Source organism: Fukomys damarensis, unplaced genomic scaffold (assembly GCF_012274545.1).
Source record: "Fukomys damarensis isolate Sample0158 unplaced genomic scaffold, DMR_v1.0_HiC HiC_scaffold_11, whole genome shotgun sequence".
NCBI classification, from domain to species: domain Eukaryota; kingdom Metazoa; phylum Chordata; class Mammalia; order Rodentia; family Bathyergidae; genus Fukomys; species Fukomys damarensis.
In genome coordinates, this window is record NW_022900923.1 from 5,215,281 (window position 1) to 5,230,817 (window position 15,537).

A 15,537-nucleotide genomic window follows, 5' to 3' on the forward strand; every position below is an offset into this window, starting at 1 on the left:
CGGTCACCTCTGACGACCGCCGCTGGTGCCCACTCCGGCCTGGGCCACTCTGCGCACCGAGCCGGAACCCCACCCGGGTCTGAGACACTGTCCTGTCTGTGGAGCTTCGGGTATTTTTAAAGCAAAAGATGTGTTCCATCCGCCTCCACCTTCTCAGCCCCGGAAAAATCTGTGGTTCACGTGAAAACAAACATCCGCTCGGAAGCCCTGGGAGTTTGCAGTGCTGGGAAACTTGCAATGACAGAGAAGAAAGTGAGTGGCGAGCTCTGCTGTCGATGTCTGTGTAGCCTGTGGAGGTGTGGAGGTGTCACAGGAATTGCAGGATCGTAGGTGGCACATGCAGGAGGCTGAGTCAGGAGGCTCCCTGGCAGTTCCAAGCCAGCCTGAACTACACAGCGATTCCTGTCTTAAAACAACAACAAAAAGTTTCAGATGCTCTCACTATAGTATAATAAGCTTTAAGCTCCATGACCATCACATGTGTGACTCATGAGAGTTTCTTGCATCAATTTTTCTTTGAGTAGAAAAATAAAGTAGCAATTAAATTTAAGTTTCATGTGTAGTTTACTTGATGGAATACAGCTGTTTGCTAAGAACTTCTATTTAGATGGGGGCCCCACAAATGCCTAGGGCACAGTGGGTTCCGGTTGTATCGGTACTGCTCACCTAGAGGGGCGCAGGGGAGCGCACAGCCGGCCTCACACTGACCGAGCCTGGGCGGGACCCTGCCAGCCCTGAACTGAGAGTCGGAGTCTGAACTGATCACTTGTCTCCTGGCCGGCAGCCGCTCTCGTCACTTCTGATTGTGTCTCTCCGCACACCCGTGTGCCTGCAGGACATTCCCCTCCGAGGGTCACCCCGGATAGGCTGTTCGCTGAGGAGTTGTACCCGCCCGACCCTGTGTCTCAGCAGAGAAGTTTTAACCCGGCCGACCTTGGCAGGGCCAGGAAACAGGCCCCTTGCGGTCCCGGCTGGACTCAAACTTGGGCCGTCCTCCTGCCTCAGGCTCCCTCCCGAGTGCAGGGGTGGCAGGTGTGCGCCACCACACTCGGCTGGAAATGCCTTTCAAAGCTCGGAAATTTTAGGAAGGCTGGTAAGTTTCTCGAAGGCACTTTCTTATATCGGAACTAATTTGTTGTTGCTGTTTTAGTGGTGGGCCTGTGACCAGGGTGTCTCGCTTGCTGGGCGAGCACGGACCTGAACTATAGCTGAGCACTTTTCTCTCCTTTGTCTGTTCTCATTTCACCGGTGTTTGCAAAGCATCCTGTCTTGCTTTCTTATCCTTTCCCTTAAAATAATACATCGAAAGAGACCTGTATGAAGGCTTTATAATAAATACTTCCTACATATTTTGACACATGTTATTTCTATTCATAATTCTCAACTAAATTTAGATTTTTATTAATCCAATGTGACCTAAAATTTCGCATTAACAGCACATTGTGGCATTGGGTTTATTCTCCTTGGCTCCAGATAAAGCCGTCACGTTGAAAATGGCTCTTTCTGACAAAAAGGTGTTCCTCTGAAATAAAGTCTTATTCACTACATTCCTCTTACAGTTAATGTGAATTTTAGTGCCTCTAATTTTAGATTGAAGTGGAGTCCAGAATAAAACCCACCAGCTGACAATTGAATTTATAGATAGTTGTGAATATTTCAGGCTTGAATAATAGAGCTGTGGCGTTTCGGAGGCAGAGCGAGAGAATTAAGCCTCTCTGCAGTGTGGGGTTATAACGAGGCAGGAGAGGGAGGAGGGCTCAGGAGAGAGCTGGGTCTCCCAGATTGCTGCTGGAGTGGCGCTGCGGGCCAGGGGATGCCCAGGGCCGACCTTCACCCTTTCCCAGGCAGAACTGCTGAGCAATAAAAGCTGTGATCTCTGTGTGTGCCACCTCTACTGCTGCTGGTGCAGCTGTTTTGTTTTGTTTTAATGAGCCGTGTTTGGAGGCCTACACGTGTAACCCCAGCATTTGGGAGGCTGAGGCAGGAGGGTCTCTGCCAGCGTGAGCTCAGTCTGGGTTACACAGGAAATTCAACACCAGCCCGAACTATATAGCAAGACCCTGTCCTTCCATGCCATGAGTAAACACCATTAAAAACTGTTGTCTTAAAGACATTGGTACTCATTCGGGGCTTCAGGCTCAGACACGGGTTCAAACCCTGTCTCTACCACTTCTTAGTGGCGTGGCCGTCAGTGAATCTCTGAGCAGCTGACTTTCCTAAAGTGCCATAATGCCCGACTCACAAGGATGTCCTGGACTATTTTACTTTCTTATCTCAATTTTTGGCGGTAGTGGGGATTAAACCGAACTCCCAGGCATGCTGAGCACATGCTCTACTGCCGGGTCACATGCGCCTGGTGCAGGACCTTGGAGATCTTGTTTCTTGCAGTGCTGGGGCTCGTACCAAGCACCTCCAGCATGCGGAGCGCTCCTCCTGGCGTGTGGAGTGCTCCTCCTGGCGTGTGGAGTGCTCCTCCTGGAGTCTGCTCTCCAGCCGTTTTAGTTTCATTTCCTGAGAACGGCTCTTACCAGACTTCTCAGGCTGCCCTGGAACTTGCCACCCTCCTGCCTCAGCCTCCCACGTGCTGGGATCACAGGCGTGCACAAACCTGCCCGGCTTTTGTGCAAATCTTAGAAGTCCACGAGGAAATGCACAAAGGGAAGAAAATTGGGGTGATAGTGAGCAGGGGCACGGAGAGGGAGAAGAAACCCCAGCCTGACCTGGTGGGTGGGTTTTGTGACCAAGCAATTATAAGCAAGGAAAAAAATAATAGAATAAAATCCACACCTTGGGCAGATGGTGGAAGAGTTAATTGTCATGGCTTGAGAGATTCAGAGGCAGAGAGGAAAGGGAGCCAGCGTGCTTTAGTGGCCTAATAACTTCCAGCCCCAGCACAGGAGCATAATGTACGTGCGGCTGCCAGTAATTAGGAGGCAGTAAGTGGAGTGGCGGTGTCGGGCTCAGAATTAACAGGAAGCAGGGCTGGGGGAGTCAGGCCGGCCTCCTGCGTCAAACGGGACAGGGACAGGAGGCCTGGCTGTTAACCATGGTGCTGGACCCCGGCTGTGGCCAAGTGGGGCCCAGGCCAGGGTGAGCCTTCCAGGGCCCAGGGACAGTGGGGCAGGGCCAGTAGGGCCAGGCTGGAATCTGCATGGGTACAGTAACAGCGACCCCGGGAGGCACCAGCCATGCCTCTTCTGCAGCAGGCTCTCGTGTCCAACGGCGTGACAGTGGGACCCTTCCCTCTGCCCAGTCAGCTGCGGGGCCGACAGAGAGAGGGTGACGTGCTTCTCCGGGTGAGAGCAAGACTGCATCAGGCTAGTTGTGTTTTGCTTCCGCGGTACCGTGTTGAAAGAGTTTCCGGCTTGGTGTGGTGGCACATGTCTGTCATTGCGGCAGTCTGGGAGGCTGAGGCAGGAGGATCACAAGTTCGAGTCCAAACTGGGCAATTTAGTAAGACATTGTCTCAAAATAAAAATAACAAAAGGGCTTGGGATGTAGCTCAGGCCAGAAGCCAAGATTCAATTCCAGGATAGGGAAGTTAAAAAAAAAAAGAGAGAGAGAGAGACAGACAACAAATGTAAACGGGAGTGGAAAGACCCATTGGAAGTCTGTTTTCCGCACAGATTTGTTGGGTTGGTGCAGTTGTGACAGGAGGTGCCACCTACCTCGGTGGGACTCAGCTGCTTTGTTTTGGGGTTTTTCTTGTTGGCTCTCGCTTTTTAGTTCAGGTTGACCTTGGACTCACTGTGCAGCCCAGGCTGCGTGGACGCTCGGGACTCCCGGACTCTTCTCCGCCTGGGCACACGCACACCCGTGCACACACTCACCCGTGCACACGCGCGTGTTCATCGGCGCCGCTGGCGATCGCCCAGAAATAACCCCAGGTGCATCCTGTCCGCCAGCACGGATTCCCTCCGGCAGCCAGCGCACTGCTCCCCGCCGCGGTCAGTCCCGGCCCCCCACGGGAAGCACGGCGGCTCCAGCTCCGGCAGGGGAGGCTGAGTGTGGAGAAACGGGTTGTAGAGAGGACGCAGGAGGCCCCGAGCGAGGGAGCCTGCCGGTCCTGCCCGTGTGCCTGGTGGACGGCCGCGTCACACATTGACTGCAGCACGGCCGGTGTGCAGGCCCGGCCCTCGGGAAGGGCCAGCCGGGAGCCGTATCTTTAACACAGAATTTTCTTAGGCCGGCGCCTGTAATCTCAGCCCTCGGGAGGCTGAGGCAGGAGGATCGCGGCCGGTTCCAGGCCAGCGGGGCTCCACAGCGAGCAGATGCTTTCCGCCCCTCCCGACCGTCCCCTGCGTCCCTCTCCGCGCTCTGTGCCCGCGCCCGTCTGACGCTGTCCCCTCTCCCCCCGCGCAGGCTTCTCTGCAGAATGTCCAGCAAAGACCGGCACATTGACTCCAGCTGCTTCATCAAGACGGAACCGTCCAGCCCGGCCTCCCTGACGGACAGCGTCAACCACCACAGCCCGGGCGGCTCCTCGGACGCCAGCGGGAGCTACAGCTCCACCATGAACGGCCACCAGAACGGCCTGGACTCCCCGCCCCTGTACCCGTCCGCGCCGCTGCTGGGCGGCGGGCCGGGGCGGAAGCTGTACGAGGATTGCTCCAGCACCATCGTGGAGGACCCGCAGACCAAGTGTGAGTACATGCTCAACTCCATGCCCAAGCGGCTGTGCCTGGTGTGCGGCGACATCGCCAGCGGCTACCACTACGGCGTGGCGTCGTGCGAGGCCTGCAAGGCCTTCTTCAAGCGGACGATCCAAGGTGAGTCCGCCCTGCACAGGGATCCTCCTGCCTCGGCCTCCCCAGAGCTGGGCTCACCGCGGCGGGCCCCATGCCCAGCTCGAGAATAGACATTTTAAGCCGTTGGGAATTCAGCTTTGCTCAGCCAGCTGTGTGGCTCGGTCCGACTGCACCGGGGGAGCCGGTGCTCGGAGGTAAATTAGCCAGCGCTGTGCCTGGAGGTGTGCGGGACTTCTCCACTTGAGAGCCACCCTGCAGCGCCTGTCCTAGCAGCGCCTGTCCCCAGCTGTGGACTGAGGGCCAGCACACCTGCACTGCACAGTGGGCTCCAGACCAGATCTATCTTCCTATCCGAAAAGGTCAATCCAGCAGGGCATAGTGGTACCCGCCTGTAATGCCAGCACTCGGGAGGCTGAGGCAGGAGGATCGCTGTGAGTTTGAGACCAACCTGGGCTACATAGTGAGTTCCAGGTCGGTCTCAACTATACAGTGAAACCCTGTCTCAAAAAAAAAAGAAATTGAAAGGGAAGCAATATTGCCAACTTCATTCCTGGAAGCAAGTATTACCAAAACCAGAAAGGGATCCAACCAAAAAAAGAGAACTATAGACCAATCTCCCTAATGAATGTAGACACAATAATCCTCAGTGAGATACTGGCAAACAATGCAGCATATCAAATTTAAAAAAATGTTCCCAGGGGCCAGGGATTTAGCTCAGTGGTTCCACCACCTGCCTCACAGGTCTTGAGTTCAATCCCCAGACCCCCCCAAAATGAATAAGAAAGGCCAGGCATAGTGGTGTATGCTTATAATCCCAGTCCTTGGGAGGCTGAGGCAGGACAACGGGGAGTTTAACAGGAGCCTGGGCTACACAAAGGATCCAAGACTAGCCAGGAGTATAGAACGAGTCCCTGTCAGGAAAGAAAAGAGAGAGGAAAAGGAAGGCAGAGGAAGGGAGAGGAGGGAAGAGAAGAACTAATTAAACAGAATTCCTCGAGCAGTGGAATACGGGAACCCAACTTTGACCTGTTTTTTCATTACGTAGCTGATGCTGGTCTCCAGCTGCTCCTTCTCATGCCAGAGATGAAGATTTTTTTTCTTTCCCCAAAATAAATTACATATTTTAAAAACATGTCATTGTGAACCAGATATGGTGGTACAAGACTGTAATTCCAGCACTCTGGGAGGCTGAGGCAGAAGGATCTCAAGTTTGAGCCTGGCCTGGGCAACAGTGAGTCCCTGTCTCCAAACAGAAAATAAAAAAAGTCCCAGAGACCTGGCTCAGTGGGAAGGCCCTGGGTTCAAAGCCCAGTACTCAAAAATAAGTTAATAAATAATGAAAACTTTAAAAAGTAAAACGATGGGCTTTTGGAACAGGTACCTGTGATATCATGGATTTGGGCACATGTAAAAGCAGGCCCAGGCCATGTGTGGTGCTGCTTGCCTGTGTCCCGGCTACTCGGGAGGCTGAGGCAGGAGGATCACAAGCTCAAGGCCAGCCTGGGTAACTAAGACGCTGTCTCAGAGTACAAGGGCTGAGAGGGTGGCTCAGTGAGAGGGGCTCAACCTCTGTGCCACCAAAAATGAAGAAAAGCCCACATTATTGTCATGGAAACTGCATCCACCAAGTGGCAGGTACAGATGTGGAGATTCCGAGTGGAGAGTCCCCTGTGAGCTCCGTGGGACCTGGGACACAGGCTCTGTGGACACCCATGTCGCGGTGGTGCATCAGGAGGGCAAACTGATGATACAACATTGTTCACAGATTGATCAGGTGATCTTCCAAGGCCAGGGTTCTCCTTGTCCAGGCTGGACTGGAAGTCACAGAGATACTCCTGACTCAGCCTCCCCAATGCTGGGATTACTGGCATGCTCACCATGCCCATATCATTTTAGAAAAGAATATTTCCATCAGAAAAGGGGGAAAAAAAAAAGAACTTGCAAATTGAGTTCTTCTGTATACCGTATGATCCTTCTGAAGGAAATCATAAAATATTGTCTACTTAAATAGTGTTTAGAGAAAATAATTAGCCCAATTTATAGTAAATGTCAGCTTTGAAACTCTAATGTGTTCTAAAATTAAAATCCAAAATAATATGGAAATATCTAAATTGACTTGATGAATCTCAGTGATTGCCAGTTTTAATGCAGTATTAAATTAAAAACAGACATAATATTTCCAAAAGAAATGTTGCCTGTGCCTCATTTTAACTCAGAACTTGCTTTTGTTGTAAGTTTAATTGGCTTCCCCACTTTTTCTTGCCTTTGATGCTAATTTTGTCTGATTTTTTGAATTGTATTAGCATTGCCAGGGATGGAGAAAGCATTGCCTTACAGAAGTCAGGACCGTGGGGGTGTGGCTGTCCTCAAGCAGAATGCTTGATCCCTGCTTTGACTTTAATGGAACCATTTCTGGGGAAAATGGGTGTCCTAACTTCCAGGAACTGGTCAAATTATCATCTTCACTACGTTCTTTTTTTGGGTTTTTGTTTTGTTTTGTTTTGTTTTTTTTTTGAGACAGGGTCTCACTATGTAGTTGAGACTGACCTGGAACTCACTATGTAGCCCAGGCTGGTCTTGAACTCACAAGGGATCCTCCTGCCTCAGCCTCCTGAGCACTGGGATTACAGGCGTGCGCCACCACGCCCGGCTTTCCCTAGGTTCTTAAGGAGCAACAGGCCAGCTGATGTTTTCTAGTATAGAACAAGGTAGTGAACAAGTCAAAGACCCTAAATAGCTTAGGATGTTGAATATTTTAGAGTCTGTGTGCCACGTGACTTTGCTGTTTTGTATTATTTGTTTTGTTTTATTTTAATTTTCTGTGACAAGGTCTCGATATGTAGTTCAGGCTGACCTTCTTGACCCCAGGGCGATCCTCCTGCCTCAGCCTCCTGTGTGGTGCAGTGACAGGGATGCACCGAAAGCTTGGGGTCTTAGAGAAACAAGTCCAGGACTGGTCACAGGCTGACTGCTCTCTCTCCCCTTTTGTAGGCAGCTCTACCGTGGAGGGAAGGGATTTCCTAGGCAGCTGTGTGTACGTGTTGTGTATTTACTCTGAAACCCAGCTCTATCCAGGTTGCTGTTTTAGTGCATTAACTCAGTTTTCAGGGTCATTCTGCTTTTTCCAGGAGGATCAGAGTTTTCTAGTCTCTGATGTTCACAGATCAGCAGCCTGTGCAGCCCTGCAGCTCACAGTGTGTATTTGTGTGCACACACGGGTGTGTGTATGTATGTGGGGGCTAACAGTGAAAAACAGATTTAAAATTAAAATAAAGCAATTGGTTGCTGGTTTTAAAAAGTTGGATTCCTCAATTACAGAAAATCAGGTTGATCGTTTTTATTTTGCTTTGTTTGTTTTACTCAATTTATTAGCTATTTAGTTAGAGGCTGGATCTAGCTCTCAAATAAGGAGAAAACTCTTTCCTGATACATGGTCTGGACCAGCCTTGAGCTTGCTAGGTAGTCCGGTCTGACCTTGAACTTGAGATCCTCCTGCCTCAGCCGCCCAGGTACAGGGATCACAGGATTGTCCTGAACCTCTCTCTTTGGATGTAGAGTGTCCAGGGCTGAGGTACCCAGTTCAGGGGCCGCCTGAACGACACTGTGAGACCCTGCCTTCAAAAAAACAATTACAACAACAAAGAAAGTTGCTAAAGTCGTGCCTTAGGCCAGGCTGCGGCTGGTTGGTGGTGGCCTGGGAGGCCCCCCAGCTATTAAATAAGTGAATGTGTGAACAGGCGAAAACCACTCGAGTCAGTTGTGAGGAGAGGCCGGAGCCTACGGAAGCCTGGGTCGGAATTGCTTTTTCCCCTTGACGTGGAGAAGTCCAGGGCAGTGATTCACTTTTCCAGTCTTCCTGATAAGCGCGGATCACATCTCAGGGACAGTGAAGGCGTTCGTGCCCTTACCTGGTGAGCTGCACTAGTCCCTGAGGAGAGCTGCCGTGGTGGGATTCCGGGGTCCAGGATGGGCTGGGCGCGGAGTCCTCAGTCTCCCCAGCAGAGCTGGGAGGAGGGCGCTGGCAGAGAGCAAGAGCGCGAGCTCCACGCTGCCGAGGGTCTCCCGGTGTCGCCGCCGCCCTGGGCCTGGGTCCTGCTCTGCGGACCCCTGCGAGACGGGCCAGGGCTGTGACTGGCGGCTGCCTCAGATCAGGCCCGCCTGAGTTGGTGTTGTCCATGCCGGGTACCGGGCAGGTTTCTTTCCTGTGCTCTTTTCTTTCTGGGCTTTTGAGACGGGGTCCTGCTCTGCGGCTCAGGCTACTTGGAACGCACAGTGCAGCCCGGCTGGGTTCGAACTCGCTGTGGTCCTGCTGGGGTCCAGGCGCCTCACGTGGCTCGGAATTGCATTTTAAGAATGGAGTCACGTTCTGCTACATGCATGTCTCCTTTTCTGTGTCCTCCATCTGTCCCTGGACACTGGCAAGTAAGTACTGCTGCCGTGAGCCAGGCTGAGAGCCCCCTTTCAGATTTTTGGCTTCAACAAACGAGATTGCTACTGGGCATGGTGACACACGCTTGTGATCCAGCCCTTGAAAGTCTGAGGCAGGAGGATCTCTGCAAATTCAAGCCAAGCTGGGCTACATAGTGAGTTCAAGGCCAGCCTGGACTACATAGGAGACCTTGCCTCAAAAAACATCAAAACAACATAAAATGTAAAAGAAAGAAAGGAAAGGCAAGAAAGTAGCCTGCTGCCCTCTATGGTAACTCAGGAATAGTCGTACAGTTTTCTTCAGTGGTTGCACTGTTTACCAGGGGCCACCTCCCTGTCCTGCTCCTCCTCCCCCATTACTACTATTACTGCTGCTGGTATGGCTACTTTGCATGGGTCCGGTGCAGATCCCAGCCCCGGCCCACACACGGCCCTTGTGCCAGCAGTGAAGACTGAGTCTGCAGTCGGACCCGAAATCCATCTCTTTGGCCCAGAGACTCACAGGGTCCTAAGCGCCCAATTACTTCATGCTCTCACCCTCCCTGCCACGGCAGGTTGCTCTTAACGTGATTCCTTTGGTGCTCAATGGATTGATCAGGACTGGGTCTCCCTGTGCGGCCGAGGTTCGTCTTGGTCTTCCTGCCTCAGCCTCCTGAGTGCTGAGACTGCCGGTTTGTTGTGTTAACTCTGGTAGACGCGGGGCTTGAGGCGCACACGGAGAAGCAGGTGCTTATGGACAGCCCTGAGCCGCACAGCCCCAGTGTATCTGAGCCCCTCGCCACGCTGCCTTGCAGATTCTACATCTTTCGAAGCACCTGCTCCTTTAAGGCTGGATTTTTCTAGTGAAATTTGACTCCCCGCTTAGTATCCTCCTACTGAGCTACACCCTCCCTGTTTGTAACGTTTTTGTTTTGAGACAGGGCCTCTCTGAGTTGCCTGGGCTGGCCTCAGATTTAAGATGCTCCTGCCTCGGCCTCCAAGCAGCTGGGGTCACAGGGGCAGCCACCTTGCCCATAAGTCTGGACTTCAGGAGGAGAGAGGCTTCCTCCTGTGGTGCTGAGGAAAGGTGCTCCTTCCCCTGGACAAACTTCCCAGCCACAGTGCTGTGTGACTCGGGTTCGATTCCTCCTTGCTGTGTGTGTGTGTGTGTGTGTGTGTGTGTGTGTCGAGACCACTGATTGGCCAGACAGCAACGGCGGAGGAGGCTTGAATTCTCATTTTTAAGTGAAGAAACAAATAAATTTACAGCCCAGTTCTGAGCACACCTTTCTGTGACTCTGAAAGCATAGCTCACACCCACCTTCAGGAGAATCCCCGCCCGGCAACTGTCCTTGACCTCCCTGCCTTCCCAGTTCCCAGCTACTTGCTTCTGGAAGCCCTCACCTCCCCAGAGCCTTCAGACTGTCTTGTTTTGCTTTGTTTTGTTGAGACAGGGTCTCACTCTGTAGCCCAGGCTGGACTCAAACTTGCAGCGATCCTCCTGTCTCAGCCTCCTGAGTAGCTGGCAACAGTGTGAACTGTTGTGCCCATGTTCTTCCATTTGCTCGGTTCAGATGTTGCCATTTATAAAGATTTCTTTCCTCGTTTCCTTGCCTAAACTGTGGGACACAGGTCCTACTGTCCCTACGAGCTCTAGGTGGCCCCCAGGGATCTGAGCCAGGGCCAGGCTGGTTTTGCTGACACAGCCACCTGGTCCTGTGACCAGTACGGGTGATAGAATCCCTGGGCAGCCGCATCCCTCGCTCAGCATAGCTGGTGCTGTCATGATTGCCATTTTATTTTGTTTGTTTAATTTATTTTATTTTTGCGATACTGGTATTGAACCCGGGGGGAACTTTGCCATGAGCTAAGTTGCCTAAGCTGGTCTCCAGCTCGCAATCCTCCTGCCTCAGCCTCCCACAGAGCTGGGATTACCGTGAGGGCCACCACACCTGGCGCTGACAGGAACTTTGTGTCATGTTTCTAGCCGTTCTGTCTGTGTCCGTGACTGTGGCCTGAGATCAGTTCCATTTGTGACGTCATAGCGAGTTCTAATTTGGGAGCATTTTGTATTTCCAGATGAGAGATTCAGCCGCATTAATTTTATTTTATTATCCATTTCTTTGAGACAGGGTCTCAGGCTGGAACTCACTGTGTAGCCCAGGCTGGCCTTGAATTCTCAGCGACCCACCTGCCTCAGCCTCCTGAGTTCTGGGATGACTGGGGGATGACACCATACCCAGCATTAGCCGCATTGATTTTATTTGCTGAACCTGATTTTATTATTATTTTTTTGTTAAGTTTATTGGTACATTTTAGGTATCAATGCAATAGTGTTTGTCATTGGGAGCTTATACCTTTACACAATCTAACTTGATTTTAAAGGTAGATGGTGACCTGGTGTCGCCGGCAGCACCGCACGCCTCAGGTTCCTGTGTAGGCCCAGCCGCGTGTGGCCCTGGCTCTCCCCAGCCGCACCCCACAGCCCCGTGTCCCTGTCTCAGGCACCGAGATGGCCCCGCTGCCTCTGCGGAGACCGGGTCCGCAGGCCTCCCTTTGTCAGGAGCATTTGTGAGCTTCTTGCTTTGCTGTGTGATTCAGCGGGCCGGCGGCCCGTATGCCTGGCTCGTGCGGGTTGGGAGCTCAGGTAAGGTCCTGGCGGCCGGGGCTCCCCGGGAGAACTTGTGCGACCTGTGCGGTCTCCTCCCCACTGTGTCCACCGTGACTGTGTTTTGCACACGCACCGCATCCCTTCTGTTGCGAACACGTCCCGGCGATTCCGGATTACCTTTGCTTTCCGAGTAGGGACAGTGGCGGCATTATTCCAGGATCGCCAGAGGCACTGTGTACAGCCCAACACTTGTTGCTTTGGTGACAGGGTCTGTTGGGTTTCTGGGGAATTACACGGGCCCCCACCGCAGGGGTAGGGAGAGGAGGGCAGGGATTTCTTTCGGAGGTGTTGAAAGATTCCATTCTCCAAAAGCAACCCTATCCTGCCCGCAGCTGCTGGCACCAGGAGCCTAACAGCAGCATCGGGTAGTGCCAAGGCCACCCCCACGCCCCTCCTGGGCACCAGTGTCCCCTTACTGGCAGCAACAACAACAGCAGCCACACAAAGAGCCCTGTAGAAATCAGGGCTTCCTTTTTGTTCTTTTGGGTTTTTCTTGGTACAGGGGATCAAACTCGGGCCCTTGTGAGGGCTGGTGGCGGAACCACTGAGCTAAATCCCCAGCCCTTCCTTTTTGAATTTTTATTCTTAACAACAGTCATGATGACTTTCCAAAGACTGCAGTTGGGCAGGGTGAGAGCATCCTGAAGGTCCCAGGCTTTGGGTCCAGCTGCCCGGGTTCGAATCCCGGCTCCAGCACTTGTTAGCTTTGTGACTGAGGCGAGGGCCTTCCCTGTCCACTCTGTGTGAATCACTCATCAGCAGGGCACGGGCCCATGAGTCCACAGCTCATCGAAGCCAGGCCGGCCCTCTTGCTGTTTATTTTTATTTTCTTTGGTTTGATGTCTACGTTTTCATGGGTGCACTTGGAAGCACTGGCCTGGGTGTGGAGGTAACATGTGGAGAGGTGAGTTTGTGGATTTGGGACCTCCTTGAGCTCTCCTGTCCCGTGCTCCTGTGCCCACTTCCACCGCAGGGTCGGGGGTGGGTGGTGATCAGTTTTATCTTCTTCTTTAATAAGCGATTGCAGGCTAAGTGCTGAGATGGGAGGATGCAGGGCAGAGTCAGTCGGGGCTGAGTTGGCCGATGATGGACCCTTCCCTGGGCTGTGGACTCGGCCTTCTGCCTGGGCAGGCCCGGGGAGGGCAGAAGTCTGCCGGAAGGAAGTGCCGTCGGGACAGGAGGGGATGATCCAGTGGACTCGGAAGAGGTGGACTGCACCACACAGGGAAGCTTCCATCAGTTTTCAGGAAGGTTTACTGCATGGCCTTCCTGTCCCTCGGAGTCCCTCTCAGTGGACACGCTTGTCCCCTGGTTCTTGCCCCTTTCTGAAGCAGCTCTGGAGTCCTCTTTCGTGAGCGTCTTCAGTGGGGCGGTAGAAGCTGTCTCAGTGTCCCAAATCCATGCAAAACGTTTTCCTTTTGTATTTATTTTGACTGTGGGGAGGAGCCAGGCGTCGCAGGACATCAGATCCGGGGCCTGAGGTGGACGAGGACAACGTCACGGATTTTTCCACAGGGTGGGTCTGGGCAGCAGCAGTCACTGTGAGTTGATGGCGTCTCACAAAGACGCTCGGAAAGGGCATTTCCTGAAGTGCTTCAGAAAGCAGCAAGAACGGGATGAGTCTGTTCAAGCAAGGACCGGGGGGGGGGGCCTGCAGAAGATTCTTTTTCTTGGTACCAGGGATTGAACTCGGGACCTTGTGCTTATGAGCTAAATCCCTGGCCCCAAGGGGGAGTTTTCGAGGGGGTTTGATGGGCATGTTTTTACTTTAACAATTTTCCTTTTCACATTGCCGCGTTCCCTGTGCATTCTGGTCACCCCTTTTGGAGGTACTCAGGGTCACCCGAAGGCTGAGTATGACCCCATGGGGCCCCGAGTGCTCTCCTGAGTCCCGGATAAGCTGCAGGGGACAAATGGTACCAGCAGCCCAGGCCAAGGACTAGTGGAAGGGGGTGATGCCCCCCGCAAAGTGGGTGCCACATGGAGTAGAGGCGAGGCAGGAACTGGAGGGGACTGGGATAAGGGGAGGAGCTCTGTGGCTGCTCCCTTCTCCGCTGGGATCTGGGCCCCTGGGCCACACCGGGCAGGGACACTGATGTCTGCATGAGGCCAGGCCAGCGTGTTGGAAATTTGCAGCATGGTCAGCTTGGCGACTGAGTCTTCTGCTGCTCTGCGCTGTGTAGTCTCTGGAGTTGCTGGTGAGATGCGATCCTCTCTTTCATTTTCTCTGAATGAGCATCACACTCATTTTGTACCCTTGCATAGGTCTGTGGGAGGCTGAGTTGCAGCGGTGTCTAGTTGTCCCTTAAAGCCTTGAGTGTCAGAGGAGGGGCTCTTTGGAGGCAGCTAGATCTAGGGTGTGTGATGCTGGGATTGATTTGCAGTGTGGTTCTAGGATCGAGGGTGTGAGTGCTGTCCACCCTAAGTGTGGGGGGCTGAGTAGGAAGTAAGGCACAGAAAGGGCTGTGGTCTTGGCTTGTCACTTGTGGTTTGTGACTTACTTTGCTGCCTTGTGCCTGCCATGGGCCATTTCTGCTCCGCCGGCCACCCCACCTTGGAGCCAGCTGACTATGGACTGATACCTCCTCAAACTGTAAGCCAATGAACCTTTCCTCCTTTAACTTTTGAGGGTTAGGAATTTTGCCTCAACAATGAGAAAAGTAACCAAGTCAGGCTGTTTTTATTATTAATTATGGAGTGGGTTAATTTATTTACTAGCACTGAAGACTGAATCCAGGGTCTTCCCACTGAGCTACATCCCAAGACCTTATTTTTTATTGATTGATTTATTTATTTTTAAGAAGGTCTTAGTCACTAAATTGCCCAGACTGGGTTTGAACTTGCAATCCTCTTGCTTTAGCCTCCCAGTGTGCTGAGATTCCAGGATTGCACCCCCACACCTGGCTGGGGTTGTTTGTATAATATTTCCAAATTCCAAATTTAGGTTGAATCGAGATATACTATGGAATCTTCATTATTTCTCTCTGAAGGTGAAGCAAAAAGTCATGTGATCTTAGTATCTTGATTTTGCATAACTCTCACATAGCTATATATATATATAAAGCAAATGTGATTGTCTCCCTTGGCGCTACGATGATTAGTTCAAGTTCGTACCAGTGGTGAAATGGCAGAGCTGGGATTTGTTCTCTGCTGTTCCCTCTCTGCCTTTTCTCCCTCCCCTTTCCTCCGTCATTCGTTTCCCCACCACGAGAACGGAGATATGCACTCGGTGTACTGGAATTTTTCTCCCCTTCTCCTCAAGATAAACAATTATAGTGTTTGTTAGGAGTTAGTAGTTAGTAGTGTTCCTCAAGAGTTTGAGGATTCAAATGATTAAAGGGCCAGGCACGGCAGAACACTCCTGTAATCTCAGCACTGGGGAGGCTGAGGCAGGAGGGTGGCTAAGTCCAAGGTCAACCTGGGCTACACAGTGAGACCTTATCTCAAAAAAAGAAAAGAAAAACTAAACAATTAAGGAATGGCCATGTTTACAAGTTTGGGGGAAGCTGAGGCAAGATGCATCTTGTTTCAACTGGAAAAATGTCACAGCACAGCTGTCCGCCCTCATTCCCAGCGGGTTTTCTCCTGGCCGCTTCATTCCCCCAGTGAGGACATTGCTCCGGCTGCTGTTGGATGCACAGGTTCAGTGGGCCGCTAGGACCCTCCGGGTTTGGGTCTCTGCTAGGCCCCGCCCCGCCCCTCCCCGGCCCC

The 15,537-nt window shown here is 52.4% G+C and overlaps 1 protein-coding gene across 3 annotated transcripts in view; it reads left to right on the forward strand.

Annotated features, from left to right (window-relative positions):
• Nucleotides 1–15,537, forward strand: part of Esrrg (estrogen related receptor gamma) — a 203,283-nt gene that overhangs the window by 33,167 nt on the left and 154,579 nt on the right. For all 3 annotated transcript variants that reach the window (XM_033762038.1, XM_010642514.2, XM_010642515.2), the window contains exon 2: nt 4,363–4,769. In XM_033762038.1, coding sequence (XP_033617929.1) covers nt 4,363–4,769 — 407 coding nt within the window. The remainder of the gene's footprint in view (nt 1–4,362; nt 4,770–15,537) is intronic.